This window comes from Felis catus, chromosome C2, assembly GCF_018350175.1.
Source record: "Felis catus isolate Fca126 chromosome C2, F.catus_Fca126_mat1.0, whole genome shotgun sequence".
In the NCBI taxonomy this organism is placed as follows: domain Eukaryota; kingdom Metazoa; phylum Chordata; class Mammalia; order Carnivora; family Felidae; genus Felis; species Felis catus.
Window position 1 is genome coordinate 46270645 of NC_058376.1, and position 16586 is coordinate 46287230.

Here is a 16586-nt window from a genome sequence, read left to right on the forward strand (position 1 = left end):
ATCTCTCCCTCCCTCCCTCCATCTCTCTCTCCCCCCATCCAGACCTTCACCCAGATCTGGTCCCTCCCATCTCGCCAGGGTACAGGGAAGGAGAGATAGTTCACTTGGGTGATCAGAACACCCACAGCGCTTCTTCCTTTGGCTGCAGTAAGGTTGTTTTTCAGATCCTTTTATTTCGTCCTCTAATTTGTGAACTCACCAGGTAAACAGCTCATGGTGAAACACGATGTTCTAGTCGATGGCTGTTTGGCCCAGGTGTTGTATCACTGGATCAGGCTCATTAAATCAGTTTTTTTGCCTCTACTCTACAAAGTCAGGCTAAGCCAGTTCATCACCCCCAACAGCCAGCTTTGGTCCTCCCCCAAATGGGCGGCATAGATTGCTCACCTGATGTTGCATGGAAGAAGCCGGACACACAGGATTATCTGCCATGTGATTCCACATGGGACATAGAGTCCCAAAGCAGGCAAAATGAACCTATGATGCCAGAAATCAGGAAAGGGTTTTTCCTCCTTATTAATAAAGAATTAATAAATTCTTTTATTAACAAACACATAAAACAATTTCTGAAACACCTGGTTTGTTTCTCTCTCTCGTGCTCTGAAGTGGGTTTCCCAGGGCCAGCCCCAGGGAGAGAGTGTCCTGGCCCTAATATGCTGTCCTCCTATGAGCACCCTCCACTTTCCAGTCTTCATGCCTTCGCTCGTGTCGGGTTCTCTGTTTTCTCATGTGAACAAAGGAATTCTATCTTCCTGTTGATTTTTGTCTCCTAAAAGTCTTTAATTCAGACACAAAGCACGGGCCAGAGTACGGGGCTCAAAGACCGTCATACACGTGCACTTCGTGCAGGCACGGCGAGAAATCTGCAGAGACATCATCATTAAATTGCTCAAATCCACTGAAAAAGATTAAATCTCCAAAGCAGCCAGAGGAAAAAGACATGGTCCATACCCTTGTCTGCTGTCTCAGCTTCAATCTCCTCTCAGCAGAATCCGTTCTCCGTCTGGGAAACCTCGCACGGGTCCCAGAATTGTCCGAGGACCGAGGTGCGGCGTGACCCAACAATATTTACTTCACTGTACCAATCAGGGTCCCAGCAGGAGACAGAAATGACACACCTTATCTGAACAGAAAGAATTAACACTTGCCACACATTATCTCATTTAATTGTCTTCCCCACAGCCTTGTGACGAAGGAGTGATTTCCCCATTTCACAAGGCTCCCAGCACCTAGGGATAACATGTGAGGAAAGCCTGCCCCAGAGCAAAGCCAACAGAAAGAAAAGCAGTGTTAAGATGAAGAGAAAGCACTTGAATTCCTTGTCCAGCTGACATGCCAGGTTGGTTCCTTTAATCTTTCTGAGAAATTATAGTTTCCACACGATACAAACTACACCAGATCGCTGAAAAACTGGGGATGACTTTCTCTATCTTTAGAGTTTTTGGAGCCTCCTTCTCTCATGAGATCATCAGAGATTGCAACCTCCAAGACTTTGAGAGCTTAAAGTGTACACGCCCCACTCTTCTAGGAACCTCAAAGAAGAGCAATCAATCATCCCTCTTGTGTCCTTGGTTTTCATCAGAACCCTGTGTTCACTCTGCCTGTGTCTGAGCTTTTTTTCTCATGCACTTGACTGAGCTTCAAAACTCCAAATTTAAGGGACTCCTGAAGTGCAGACCTGTGCTATTCCTCTTGAGTAGAGTCTCACCACACTTCTACCATTTTCCAGCCTGTGCAAAGTAATTGGTCACACAACCCCACAGCAGTTGGAAGTTTACAGTGCAACAGAGAAGAATGCCAGCACCCCAGCTTGCTTCCTCAGTAGGAGTCCCTGCTCCTATGCCTGGGAACAGTGTAGCATGTTGGCACCATCCATTCTTCTTGTGACCCAGGGGATCCTCAGACCATGCTGTCAGTCCTGGGACTCCACCCTACTTGGCCACCTAAGCATGTTTAAGCCAGGCACATCCCCCTTCTAAAAATTCAGATTTTGTACTCTGCTGTTTATACTACTTTGCAGTAGCCCTCAGTAAGCAGCCTCCCTCCCCGCGGCTGTATCCATAGTCCTATCTCCCTCAAGTCAACTCTCTGAACTTCCAAAAGTGGTCACTTTTCTAATTCTAGACTTACAATTTTTGTTCTCTCAGATCTACAATTGATTTCTTGGGTGTTCAGAATGATTTGATAACTATCTAGCTGTATTCAAGGGAGGAGACAAGCTTAGGATCCACCTTATCCTCTGTCAAATAACTCCTCTGTTATTTTTTGCTGCTTTATAATATTCTCATCATTCTGATATTTCTATAAATTATATATAAGTTTTTGCTCACTCATACAATGTTACAATTCAAAGACTGGTATATTGGTAATATCAACAACTGGTGTGTGTTTCTTCTGTAATCATAAGGATTTGTTTCCATTCCTGAGCTTTTCTTTGAATGAAAACGTTGGCATCAATCCGTGAGTATATGAGTGCGGAATATACACTGTCTGGTCCTACTTTAGGTTGGGTATGTGCAGACAAGCTTTGGGGGTCTTAGAAACTCAGACTTCCTGTGCAGCCTTCTCTCATACATGTTTCATCTACACAGTCCCCTGCTCTGATGTGTCTTTCATTAAACTTCCAACTACTTTATCCCCTCCAGAAATTCCCTAAAATCTCCTGTTCCCATTCTGAAACCATTATGTGTTCCCATTCTCATTTCTGTTACACATTTTTTTTTTATTTTTGTACATCATTTTTCTCATTTCGGTGTCATGTTGGGAAAGACCTAAAATACACATCTCTGCAAAGCTCACATTTTAGACAAGATGTTCTGCAAAGTTTTAAAAAGTAAACTATGAAGTTACATTATGTATTATTTAATGAATATTTATAGGTAAAAGATGATAGCACAATGCTAAGTTAATCCAGTTGTCTGGACCACTCCTGAATATGGATTAAACTACACTTTGAAAATAATAAAAAAATAATAATAATATAATAATTAATATAATATAATATAATATAATATAATATAATATAATATAATATAATATAATATAATAATATAATATAAATACCCTTTATTAGGAACATATTAATTTAAAGAATTCATAGATTCTCACTCTTGTACATGTTTATAAATTTTTTCTCATCATTTTATAATACCTAGCTAATAAAGTCACTGACAATATTATCCTAGACTGTGCTCAAAGAATCAATGTTTACGTAGGTAAAAACAAACACCAATCAAATCTAGAACAGTATTTCTCAATCTGAGTTGTGGACTAGTTAGGGTAGAATCTTGGTAAGAAATATGTATGTGTGAACAACTCTCTAGTCTAGACTTTCTTTTTATTGTTGTTTCTCTGTCAAAATAGTGTTTGCAGTCTTTAGTGGCTTCAGAATAAGTTGAGGGCTTATGGGAACAAAGTTTGATGGGTCCCATTAATAGAGTTTCTTCTTCAGGAAGTTTATGCTGTGAGTTGGACCACACTAGATAAGTATTCTTTCAAATAATTAAGTGAAGTAAATTTTTAAAAATAAAGATGTTGGAGCTGGAAAATAGAGACACATCCTCTGTTCCTTACTTAAACGGCACTATGCAAACATGTACAGATTTCCATTCTCAGTTTTGTACCTTCCTCCCATATTTAGGCAGCTGGATACAGGTTTCAATGTGGCATTTGTTCCAAAAGATGAAGTATTGTGGATAACTTTATAACTTTTTCTTGAAAACATAATTGACAGTGATGACAGGCAATTAAAAGCCCATTGCCTCATGTCAATGAGGTTAATTCCAGAGATACCGGTTTAATAGAGAATGTAATTGTCAAGCTGGTTAAGTTTTGAACAATCCTTCTCAATGACATTTTATATACAAAATAATAGTCATGATGAAATAATGCAATATCTCTTCCGAGAAGGTACCTTCTAAGTCAGACTTATTTGAGGACAACGGTTAACAGTTGCATCACATTTACCTCTATTTTGCAAAATAAAGAAAAAAGTTCATGAAATGTATAGTTATTATTGGTATTACTCAGGGTTGTCCAGAGTACAGAACCAATAAGGTACGTATATCTTATCTATATCTGAAGACTTTATTATAAGATAGTGGATCACATGAATATGAAACCTGAGAAGTCCCATGATTTTCTGTCTGCAAGGCTGAGAGCCAGGAAAGACAATGCTCTAGTTCTAAAATGTGAGAATAGGAGAACCTATGGATAATATAGATTACATCAAGTCTGAAGTACTGAGAACAGAGGTAAATATCACAGATCACCCAGTTGGGCAGAGTGAATTCAACTTTCCTCTGCCTTTTTGTTCCATTCAGCCCCACAATGGATTACATGATGCCCACCAGCATCAGGGAGTGCCATCAACTTTACTCAGTCCACTGATGTGATACCAATCTCTTCTGGACACACCCTCATGCATACAACTAGAAATAATATTTAATCAGTTATCTAGACATCTTGTGGACTGGTCATGTTGGCACATACAACAAACTGTGTCACAAGTCCACCCACTGTCAACCTGGCACCCACACACAATTTCTTAAACCATACTTAAACTCCAAGTAAGGACAATAGCAAAGTCATAATTCCACCTAACATAATGTAACTATGCTGCGTAAAACTGAAAATGCACTAACCCCTTCTCTAGAAAATGAGTTAAAATCCTTGAGTGATGATTACTCTTTTCTTTGATATCTGGTAACTTAAACACTATGGTGTCAAATTAACAATAATTAATTACCATGATATAAATTCAATACATTTTATTTTACAGGATAAGAGAATATGAGTGAAAAGAAAGCAAAAATGTTTGTTATATATACATGTACAGAGATATAAACAGACACAGATGTTGGTATGTAAACATGCACAGACACACATACACAAATATATTCTGAGAAGTAAATATTTACGGCAATTACACTTCTCATTTCTGTAACTAGTCATGTAGTCATAGCTGGTGTTCACAATTATCTCTTCCACTATCCATTCCACAATCCCTTATTCTATAGCAAACAACTCATTGATTAAACTTATTTATCTTTATTCCTTAAGTGTCTGGCTATTAGAAATGCCACCTGGATTGGTTTGTTGAAGTTTTCCATTGGCCTTAATTACAGGGAATGGCACTACTAAAGAACAACCTACTTGTCCTCATCTTCACTGTGAAAAAGTAGTCCAATTTCTCAGTGGTCTCACCAGCCAGCAGAGTAACTCCCTTCTTTACATGATGATTCAGAAGAAGGGGGAACACAAAGTGGCCCAGTGCCAGTCTTAACTTCTTACTGAACAGAATCATTGTTGTCTGTGTTAGTGGAAGCATTCCTTCCTCTGGCTCTAAGACCTTTATATTAGCAGAGCATAAAGGCATAAGAAGACTTGCAAAAATTATGCTAGTGTGTTGTTAGTGGTAATAGCGAGTGCTACCATTCCAATTTCCACTATGCGATTCCTGGACTCATGAATTTTAGCTATGGGACTGTACTATGTATTTGACATTGATTCAGAAAATATACAGGCTCTGGAGAGTCTTGCTGAACTATGCATGTAATGCCTCCTAGGTGGTGCAGTCACTGACTTTCAAAAGATGATTCCATCATTCTAGCAAGCTACCTGTATCAGGATGGTGGGGAAAATAGTAAGATGAGGTAATTTATTATCAGGGGGACATTGCCACACTGTATTTGCTATGAAGTCAGTTGCTTAATTAGAAGCAATGGGCATGGAATACCACGACAGTCGATAAGGAATTCTGTAAGTCCACAGATAAGGCTTTGGTAGAACCATTTTACTCAGCACTGCAAATCTATTTTTTTTTTGTTTCTTCAATTTTCTAGATCTGAGATCATCTAGACCCTCCAACGATGGAAAGCCATGTCCAGAGGCATCACATTTTCAGACATGAAGACTCTTGGCCTCACTCCTGACCTATTGAGGCAAAATCTGCATTTTCAGAACACACACACACACACACACACACACACACACACACACACACACACACAGATTCAACTGTATTACAGTCTGAAAAGTACTGATATATGCCACATCCCACTGTGGTCCTTTGTTTCATTCTCCTTTTGCTCTTTGACCTTTCCCTAGTAAAATTTCTCATGTATTTTCACATTAAAGTGGGAAGTTATATGTAGGTCTGGAATCTCAGCTGTATTTTGCATGAGGACAATTTTGTTTGGAGTTAGCTCTTGAAGGGAATCCAGAACTTTAGCCTTATTAAAATCATGTAAGAAGACTATACTAATCAAAGCACTCTTAACATCTAAATTTATAGAGAAATTGAAGTTTGCATAAACCTGTCATAAGTGTCATCTGTGGTGGAAAACAGTAGCATAAAGTGTAATTTCAACTGTTAAAATTAGAACTGTATACAATGACTTGATGTTTATGATTTCGGAGTAATGCCCTATGGGACACCTGGACTTCTCATCCAAATTCAAATCTACGATGCCCCCAGAAGAATAGTTTAACTTTGTCCTAAAGGGAATCCTTGGTTGCTATTAAGGGAATTTTAGTTCTTCACTCCTTTCTCTTCTGGCAAAAGCACACAGCCCTACAATTGGTTGACTCTTGTACTCAAGGCAAATTAATATAAACAACATTTTCCTGAACTTGGTAATTGAAGTCTCTTAAATGAATCAGTGTTCCTACCTATGTTTTGTCATTCCAGTGCTACCATATTTTTTTCTACTTTAGAAAGCATCTGCCATTTCTTAAAGGATGTGGGTAAGAGAGAAATGAATTCTATAACATTCATTATTCTTTATATAAAAATTCAAAATACTGAATAATTTAAAAAAATTTTTTACATTTATTTATTTTTGAGAGACAGAGAGAGACAGAGCACAAGTGGGGCAGGGGCAGAGAGAGAGGGAGACACAGATTCCAAAGCAGACTCCAGGTTCTGAGCTGTCAGCACAGAGCCCCATACGGGGCTCAAACCCATAGACTGTGAGATCATGACCTGAGCTGAAGTTGGACGCCCAACTGACTGAGCCACCCAGGCACCCCAATATATGATAATTTTACATTAATTTACCAGATGCCAAAATGGCAGACAAAAAAAATGTAGAACTCTTAGCTATCTGTATATTTATTTTTGTGACTAAATCTAGATAAGCAAAATACTTGTAAAACTGGAATTTTTATCTTAACATAATTTATTGACTTTCTAATATAAATATAATGACTTTAAAAATTTTGGTGAACTAGAATGTTAAATAATTTCAACTGACTTTCAATATCAGGTCATGTTTACTACATAAGAAAATGTTTCTGTTTATCCTGATTAAATGATCTATTCTTTGGATCACATTCTGTGATTTAAGTTTTAAGGTAAGTCATATACATATTAACTCCTCTAAACTTTCTCCCACTCCTGACAATTTCATTGAGTATTTAAAAAAATATATATAGCAGGAGATTTATAGAAAATGCCCCTCCACTGCTCTTCCTACTTTATCCTTAAAAGGTACACAATACAAATTAAATTTGAGAATGTTCACTTATCTAATGATTTTAGATTTCACTTAAGGGAATCCATTCTATATAAAAATATACTTAACAACTGGAATTTTGGCATTGGTTATTGGTTATTTATGTCTTCTGTACTAGGTTCCAGAATTTGGCTCAATTTTATTCTGCTGAAAAAACTTATAGAAAAAAGTACTCCAAGTAAAACCAGCAGAATTTCTAGAGAAAGTCAGTGGGTGAGTCTAACTATTCAAACTTAGATCAAGTCCTGAGCTAGGTATTATGAGGATGGGAAACTAAGTTTCTGGCTCTTTTGACTTCTATAGTGGTAGTGTTTGACTGATACCAAGACTCATGTGGTAAAGAGCCTCAGTTTTTAGCTATCCGAAAGTGATGTGTATCTACTTTATAACATCTTTAATATATTTCTCAAGTTTCTTTCCATGTCCTTCTTCTTTTTACCTTATCCACTCTTCAGTGGATAGGTCATCTGTAAGTATGCCTTCAGCTACCCAAATGACACCCAAACAATTGTTTCTATTAAGCTTTAGTAGAATATCTCATACTACTAAGTATGGATATTCAGAGGGCTCTTTCTCCACAAACAGGCCAACTGAGTTGTTCAAACTCAAGTTTAATGACCATCTACCTGGTCATCACGTGTCTACTCTCTCCTTCACATCTAGTATGTCACTGAGTCCTAGGGACTACATTCTAATTTATTTTTATCTCTTTGTCCTTCTCATCATTGCCAGTATTACATTACACATAAACTAAGAACTTTACATACACTTGAATCAACTAGAAGGGATTTTTTTACATGTAGATTATCAGACTTCATTCTTTACCCACCAAGTCAATACAATGAGTAATACCTCGCAATCTGTATTTTGTACAAGAAGTTCCTCAGAAAATTCTGATGTGTAATCTGGTTTGAGAGTCACTGAATAACAACAGTAAGAGCTTCCTAATTAGTATTCCTGACTCTAGTTTCCCCTCCCTGCAGCATATTTTTTACATTACAGAATATTTAATTTAAAAATTAAAAATATCCCTATTGTCTGAGGAATAAAGTTTGACAAGGACTTCCACATGGAATTCAATTAATTTCATCATAATTCAAACTTCTTTTCCCTACACCCTCAACCATGTTTCAGACACAGAAACTCAGGTATCCCCATAAATTTAGTAATCATGTTTAGAATGTTTTTCCTTGGGGTCCCTGGTTGGCTCAGTCAATTGAGTATCCGACTTCAGCTCAGGTCATGATCTTATGGTTCGTGGGTTCGAGCCCCATGTCGGGCTCTGTGCTTACAGCTCAGAGCCTGGAGCTCCTTGTTTCTAAATCTGTTAATTCCTGTACATTTTTTTGAACTGAAATCATTTCATTTTCCATTACTTCAATTCCCCAAATTACTTTTCATATATTATAGTAATAGTAGTAAATAAAATTAAATGCATTCTGGTTAGTGTATGGTTTTATTTCAACTACTTTCTTCCAGTTTTCTTTTAGTACAATCTTAGTGAATGTTCTTTTTACATTCATGGCATTTCATTTCAGGGGTCATCCAGTAACAATATGGATACTAAGAATGCAACAATGTTGACAAAATTTGTTCTCACAGGAATCACATATCAACCAGAGTGGCAAATCCCTCTGTTTCTGATGTTCTTGGTGATATACATCATCACTATTGTGGGAAACCTTGGACTAACTGCTCTCATCTACAATGACCCCCACCTTCACATTCCCATGTACTTTCTCCTTGGGAGTTTAGCCTTTGTGGATGCTTGGATATCATCTACAGTGACCCCAAAGATGCTGGTCAACTTCCTAGCCAAGAGTAAGATGATAACTCTTTCTGAATGTGTGACACAATTGTTTTCCTTTGCATTTGGTGCCACCACAGAATGTTTTCTCTTGGCAACAATGGCATATGATCGCTATGTAGCCATATGCAAACCATTACTTTATCCAGTAATTATGACCTATAGACTTTGCATCTGGCTGTTAGTTTCATCATTTGTAAGTGGATTTATTCATTCTGTAGTTCATATAGGTTTTTTATTTAGATTAACCTTTTGTAATTCTAACATAATATATCATTTTTACTGTGACATCATGCCATTGTTTAAGATTTCCTGTACTGATCCTTCAATTAATATTCTGATGATTTTTATTTTCTCTGGGTCAATACAGGTATTTACCATTCTGATTGTTCTGGTTTCTTATACACTTATTCTTTTCATGATCTTAAAAAAGAAGTCTCTGCAAGGCATAAAAAAAGCCTTCTCCACCTGTGGAGCCCATCTCTTATCTGTTTCTTTATACTATGGCCCTCTTCTATTCATGTATGTGCACCCAGGATCCGCACAATCACATGATCAGGATATGATGGACTCTCTATTTTACACTGTCATAATTCCTTTGTTAAATCCAATTATCTATAGCCTAAGAAATAAAAAAGTCATAGATTCACTAAGAAAAATGTTAAAAAGAAATGTTTAGATCTCATACTATTATCTATTTTTTATTAAAACCATCACAAAATTATGCAGATTAGATGTGGCTCTGTATGGGTTAGTATGCAAAGACTTTGCAATTGTAATTGCCTAGTGTTTAATGGTTTATTAAACGTGTTCATTTCATGCTAGAATAACTGAAACATAAAACAAATATATTTTATTCTGTATTGTATACTATACTCTTTATTATAGTTTCATAAAATCATTAAGTACTATAATCATATAGTTTTTCTGAATAGGTCTTCATTATGATGATTTGATACTTATACAGCCATATAGCCTGGAGGCTCATCTACATTTAACTCTAGAGTGGAGGCAGGTTTGTGTTTGAACAGAGACAAATCCTGCTAGCCATCAAAAGATCTTTCATTCCACTTTATTTGGGGCATGATGAATTTCACTTCATGTGGGGATTCAACTCTCATATCACTGAGGGATCGAAAGAAACAGGGAAGCAATGAGGAAAATATGAGAAGGGAGTTAAAACAGGGAAGGTCGAGCCAAGTTGTAAGAGATGCTCTTAGCCTAGGTTGCACCTATGAGAAACTGGATGGGGGAATTTGCCTCTCACTGTCTAGGATGCTTTCTATAGCCCCTTTCTAAGCTGTGTTTGTATGTTGCAGGGTAATCTGAAAAGTTTCACTAATTCATAAAGCTAAGAGAGGAGACTGTAGAATTTAAGTGGGATGGTCATGGAGAAGAAAAGAACATGGTCAATCTTCCTAGAATTTTTTTTAAAGAATGAAGCTATAAGATAAATAAATCAGTAACATGTATTTTTTTTTAATGCGTTGTTGACACGTGGGCTTCAAATGCATGTTTCCAAAATTCAGATAACGTTAAGATAATATGATGTCAGACCACCAACTTGGTGGCTGGGAAAGACAAGAAAATGAACTAGATTTTGGATGTTTTCTGTCTTAAGAGTTTTTAAATATTATGTTCCTTCTACTCCATACTGAAAGTGTAATAAGTGTCCTATCTTCAAGTCCACTCCTGCTCTTCCTTTCTCAACAGTGGAGTTCCATAAACATTCTTACTGATACCACTAAGGCCCTGACCCTGCTTCTGTGTTTTGCAATACTCTGCTTATCTTTTACATCCCATTGATACTATTACTTTTAGAACATAGCCACCAGGTTATTCTTCATAAACAACTCTGATTAAATCATATCCCTTTTCAATAACTTTTAATGGGTTGTCATTATTAACAGATTATATGTAAATACAGTATATATGTAGATCTGTATATATACACATGTGTAAGTTTATCTGTTCATGTGTATGTCTAGATTATATATATATTTTCCATATATTTACATCCATTTACTCCTTCTCTCTCTCTCTCTCTCTCTCTCTCTCTCTCTCTCTCTCTCTCTCTCTCAGTTCCTCACCCTGGTTTACTCACCATGGCATTATTTGAGGTCCTTACAAATAAAACCTTAGTTAACTCTGAAGTCTCTCCCTCTACAATTCTCCCTATTCTCCTGTGTTATACCCCAAAATGAGTTGCAGAAAGCTTTCTAACGACTCTTTACTCTTTCAAGTACATGCTTTTGCTAATACAGTCTCTCAACAGAGAAAGGACACAGACAAATGGTGCCTTTTCTTCAAGATCTATGTCAAATGTTACAGCTTTTATGATGCATTTCCAGATTATCTTGAAGAGAATAGTAATACTCACTTGAAACATTTAGTTTACACACTTGAATCATTTAGCAGCGTATTCTTCTTAGGTCATACTTGGCCTTGTATGATATTTATTTGGGGGCTACAAACTTTTTAAAATTATTATTATAAAATTATTATTATAAATTAGATATCCTAGTCTATCTTACACACAAGGTCCTAAATAAGTATTTGTAGACTATATGTAAAAGTGAATTGAATTTGAGAGCACAAACACACAGAATGCAGTAAGAGAGCATCACTCATTTTCAGTCTTGCAATGAGTCCTGACTTATCACTGGCTGATTACCAGTCCTAGGGCAGCTGCTGCAGGCCAGCTCACCTTCCTGTTTCTTTAATGACGATCTCAAATATAACACACCTAAAGTGAATTATTCTTGTTCTTGTTGCTAGGTAGGATTGGCTCCTGGGATAGACTTTGACAAAATATCAGGGAGAAGCTATTTAATTTGATGTTTGGTTTAAACATTTGTTTAGCTTAAAAGATATTTTAAAATACAGAAGCATTCAAAAAATATAATTATTCTATAATCTGGGGGTCCGTCTCATAAGATTAGACCAGGTCATCCACTCCTGAGGGATATCCCCAAGCCTTAGGAAGGAGAGTAGTGGATAACAGTCAAGCTATTTTTATGCTTTTCCCTGAGAAAATCCATGTTATTGTATATTTCTGTAGTTTTAAATTTTTTTTGTTGTTGTATAATTGTCTCAGTGTACTGATAGCTTCCTTTAATTGTCATGAGCTTTACTTGTTCATTCACTATCACGACCCAATGACTAGCCTGATAATACAATAATTAGCATCTACTGCCATCATAACAGTCCAGTTCCCTAAGTATTTTCCTTGAGTGAGAAGGTTCACATCAAGCTGAGTATATAAGTGTAGTATGCTGTCAAGTCTTGCTTCAGGTTTTATGAGTATGGGACAAAAAGTTGGGAGCTTCTCAAAGCTCAAACTTTCTCTGCAGCCTCCTCTTGTGCATGTCTGGTCTATGGATTCTTCTGTTCTAGTCTGACCTTTGGTACAATATTAATTACTCTATGCCTTCCAGAAATTCACCAAAATACCTAGACCATTGATGTGACCCCATTCTCTGTTACAGATATTTCTATTTTCCTACTTCATTTTTGTCATTTCAGTGCCATGTTGGGAAAGAGGTAAAATATACACCTGTGCAAAAAAAAACAAACAAAAACAAAAAAACAACCCACAGTTTGAACAAGATATGCTGCTGATTTCTTTTAAAAGAAACTATAGGAGGAGGAGTTAAGATGGTGGAATATAAGAGGGATCCCAGGCTTGTCTCACCCCTCCAGCATAAGTAGATCAACATCAAATCATTTTTTAAAATTTATTTATTTTGAGAGAGAGAGAGAGCACATGTGAGCAGGGGAGGGGCAGAGAGAAAGGGGGAGAGAGAATCCCAAGCAGGCTCTATGCTGTCAGGCAGAGCCCAATGCAGGGCTCAATCCCTTGAATCTGTGAGACCAAGACCTGAGCCAAAATCAAGTGTCCAACACTCAGCTGAATGAGCCACCCAGACACCCCAACATTAAATCATTTTGTAAGATTTTTTTTTATTTGAGAGAGAAAGAGAAAGAGCAGGGGAGAGGGGCACAGGGAGAGAGAGAGAGAGAGAATCTTCATCAGGCTCCCAATGTAGGGCTCGATCCCATGACCATGCATCTGTGACCTGAGCCAAAATCCAAAGTCAGACATTCAACTGACTGAGTCACCCAGGAGCCCCAACATCAAATCATTGAACACCTAGGGAAGGGAATCAATGTGAGGGTTAAGAGAACAATCTGTATAATCTGAGGGAGAGAACATGGTAGGTATGTGGTGTGGAGAGGGGAAATAGGGGAAAGAAAAGCCTTGGTGCTGTAGAGGGATGGGAGCCCTTTTCACAGAGAGGAGAGAGAGAAGGGGAGAGAGAGCAGTGTGTTGGGTTAGTGCAAGAAAAGCACTCCCCCTGAAAGTAGCTAGAGAGAAAGAAATTTACCATACACTCCAAGCTGTAGCTGCTCTGCAGATGTATGATTGTTTTCTGGGACAAACTGGGACCGGCCACAGTGCAGCGAGACCCTCCCCCAGAGGATCAGCATGGGTCCAAGCAGTGGGGGATCTCTGAGGGTGGAGGTTTTGAAATACAGCTGTGAGTGAAATAAAACACAGGAGGGTGGTGCTACCTTGCAGGTGCACAGCTCAGGCACAGACCAGGGTAAAGGCAGAGATTTAACAGAAGCCAGGAAAATAAGAGGGGTGCCTGCACTCTATGAGGGTGCAAACATTCCACTCCAGAGACCAGAGAGTGGGGTGAAGACATTTTCACCACTAGCCCAACAGTGCTGATCTACCTCAGTGAGCTAAACAGCTCCACGTTTACACCAAACCCCTGTCCCCCTGCACCCTCCAAGCCATTCTCCACTAGAGCAAGTCGGCATGAGAATCAAATCTGCAGTTTCCTCCAGAAGAAGACCCCCACAAACCCCTTCCATGTGCTACCATCTACTGATCATAGATTGCTGCAAAGTTTCAGCTCTAAGGGAAACTGGATCTAGCTTCCTTTGGATTTTTTTTTGTTTGTTTACTTTTGGGTTTTTTTTTTTTTGCTTCTGTTTTTGTTTTTGTTTTTTTGTGGATACAGAAAGAGCAAATTTTTTTCTTCTGTCTTATTTTTTTATTTTTTTCTCATTTTTCTTTTTTTTCTATTTTCCTATGAAGCTTCTCTTAAAAGCAGACCAAAACACATCTAGGACTTAGCTTCCTTCACTTACTTTTTGTTTAAATTTCTGTTTTATTATTTTTTCTGCAAAATAGCAAGACAGAGAAATTCATGACAAAAGAATGAACAGGAAGAAATGAAAGCCAGGGATTTAATCAATACAGATATAAGAAAGATGTCAGATTAAAATTTAAAACAATTGTAATGATTCTAGCTGGGCTTGAAAAAAGCATAGAAGACACTAGAGAATCTTTTACTGCAGGGATAAAAGAGCTAAAATCTAGTCAAGCCAAAACTAAAAATGTTATAACCGATATGCAAACCCAAATGAATGCCATGACAGTGAGAATGCCATGACTCATAGGAATTAGTTAGTGATATAGAAGACACAATTATGGAAAATAATGAAGCTGAAAAGAAGAAGGAAACAAGATCATGAAGGTAGACTTAGGGAACTCAGCAACTTTTAAAATGGAATAACATTTGCATAATAGGAGTACTGAATGAAGTGAGAAACAATGGGGTAGAAGGTTTATGTGAGCAAATTAGAGGTTAAAACTTCCCTAATCTGGAGAAGGACACAGACATAAATCCAAGAAGCACAGAGAACTCCCACTAAATTCAACAAAAGCCAACCATTGCCAAGGCATATCATTGTCAAATTTACAAAATAGACAAGGAAAGAATCCTGAAAGTAGCAAGGGAAAAAAATCCTTAACCAACAAGGAAAGATAGATCAGATTAACAGATCTTTTCATAGAAACTTGGTAGGCCAAGAAAAGAGGTAGGATATATTAAATGTGTTCAATGGGGGAAATATGCAGCCAAGAATACTCTATCCAGCAAAGCTGCCATTCAAAATAAAAAGAAAGATAGTTTCCCAAACAAAAACTAAAGGAGTTTGCAACCACTAACCCAGCCCAGCAAGAAATATTAAAGGGGACTCTTTGAGTGGGGGGAAAAAAAGACCAAAAGCGACAAAGACTAGAAAGGAACAGAGAACATCATCAGAAACACAAACTTTACAGGTAACACATGGCATAAAACTCCTATCTTTCAATGATCACCCTGAACGTAAGTGGACTAAATGCTCCCATCAAACAACATAGGGTATAAGAATTATTAAAAAACAAAACAAAAAACAAAAAAACTCCAAGACCCATCTATATGCTACCTATAGGAAACTCATTTTAGACCTTAAGTTATTGGGAGATTGAAAGTGAGAGGATGGAGAAAAATCTATCATGCTAATGGAGGCCAAGAAACCCAGAGCGCTTACACTTATATCAGACAAACTAGATTTTATCCAAAGACTATAACAGAAGATGAAGAAGGGCATTATGTCATAATTAAGGAGTCTACATATATATTAAGAAGATCTAATAATCGAAAATACACCCCCAACTTTAGAGCACCCAAATACAGAAATCAATTAATAACAAACATAAATAAACTCATTGACAATAATACAATAATAGTAGGAAACTTTAATACCCCACTTACAACAATGGACAGATCATCTAAGTAGAAAATCAACAAGGAAACAATGGCTTGGAATGACACACTGGACAGATGAACTGCACAGATATATTCAGAACATTCCATACTAAAGCAGCAGAATACACATTCTTTTTGAGTGCACACAGAACATTCTCCAGAATAGATCACATACTAGGGTCACAAATCAGACCTCAACAAGTACAAAAAGATTGAGATCATGGGGCGCCTGGGTGGCGCAGTCAGTTAAGCGTCCGACTTCAGCCAGGTCACGATCTCGCAGTCCGTGAGTTCAAGCCCCGCATCGGGCTCTGGGCTGATGGCTCGGAGCCTGGAGCCTGTTTCCGATTCTGTGTCTCCCTCTCTCTCTGCCCCTCCCCCGTTCATGCTCTGTCTCTCTCTGTCCCAAAAATAAATAAACGTTGAAAAAAAAATTAAAAAAAAAAAAAAGATTGAGATCATACCATGTATATTTTCAGACCAGAATGCTATGAAACTTGAAGTTAACCACAAAAAAAAAAAAAAAAATTCCAAAAGACCACAAATATGTGGAGGTCAAAAACATCCTACTAAAGAATGAAAGGGTTAACCAGGAAATTAAAGAGGAAATTAAAAAGTACATAGAAGCAAATGAAACTGAAAACACGATAGTCC

General features: G+C 37.5%; 1 protein-coding gene and 1 non-coding gene across 2 annotated transcripts; one reads left to right on the top strand and one right to left on the bottom strand.

The window, feature by feature from the left end:
* Positions 1-268: 268 nt before the first annotated feature.
* Positions 269-340, bottom strand: LOC111556446. The gene has a single exon (XR_002735918.2). It is a non-coding gene; the product is annotated as a small nucleolar RNA SNORD57 (small nucleolar RNA).
* Positions 341-9073: 8733 nt separating this feature from the next.
* On the top strand, positions 9074-10003 carry LOC101090130 (olfactory receptor 5H2-like). Its single transcript, XM_006935979.5, has one exon. The coding sequence runs from the start codon at positions 9074-9076 to the stop codon at positions 10001-10003; it is 930 nt and encodes a 309-aa protein (XP_006936041.2).
* Positions 10004-16586: the final 6583 nt, after the last annotated feature.

Excerpts from the sequence above, each read along its gene's own strand:
- LOC101090130 (XM_006935979.5), top strand. The coding sequence starts at position 9,074 with ATGGATACTAAGAATGCAACAATGTTGACAAAATTTGTTCTCACAGGA.